Genomic DNA, 579 nt, shown 5'->3' with positions numbered 1-579 from the left:
CCACTGTCCCTGGCACACGGGGGGCTGTTGTGATAGGGAAAGCAGCATTTTTGGGATGAGACCCACTGCTCCTCGCTCAGTCAACCATGTCTGTGGGCAAAGTGGGTCAGTCTACAAGACTGCCAGGCTGTCAGGTCCAGATGGTGGGGGGCTGCCGGGGCGGGGAGGCAAGGGCACATCCCTGACCTGCGATCACCTGCTGTCTTTCAGGAGAGGAAGCTGTGTGCCCACCCCCGGATTGAGATCTACAAGGAGGACCGCATCTACTTCGTGTGTCCCCTGGCCCGCCAAGGGGACTTTTATGTGCCTGAAATGAAAGAACTGGAGAGGAAGAGCAGGGCTGCTGCAGCTGAGGCCGAGGATGCCCAGACAGACATCACAGGTATCTGTGGTTTCCGCTCAGGCTCCGTCTTCGATTGGTATCAGCCCTCCCAAAGGCAGGCATCCTGCTGTCCCTGGTGCTGTCACCTGAGCAGGCAGAGAGGGGTCAACCTGCACCCACCCAATGCCCAACCACCGAGTCTCGGCACACCTCTTCCCCTTGCCCCAGGCTGACATAGGGTGTCACCCCCACAGTGT

At 59.8% G+C, this 579-nt stretch overlaps 1 protein-coding gene across 1 annotated transcript in view; it reads left to right on the top strand.

Moving 5' to 3' along the window:
• Positions 1-210: 210 nt before the first annotated feature.
• The window catches only part of LOC104461144 (testis-expressed sequence 264 protein-like), a gene marked incomplete at its 5' end in the record, with an annotated part of 7,525 nt that continues 7,156 nt past the window's right edge, over positions 211-579 (top strand). Inside the window, one exon of the mRNA XM_010072622.1 lies at positions 211-382. Coding sequence (XP_010070924.1) covers positions 211-382 — 172 coding nt within the window. The remainder of the gene's footprint in view (positions 383-579) is intronic.

This window comes from Pterocles gutturalis, unplaced genomic scaffold, assembly GCF_000699245.1.
Source record: "Pterocles gutturalis isolate BGI_N339 unplaced genomic scaffold, ASM69924v1 scaffold20367, whole genome shotgun sequence".
Classification (NCBI taxonomy): domain Eukaryota; kingdom Metazoa; phylum Chordata; class Aves; order Pterocliformes; family Pteroclidae; genus Pterocles; species Pterocles gutturalis.
Note: the sequence above shows the minus strand (reverse complement) of the source record. Positions and strands in the feature narration are given on the sequence as shown.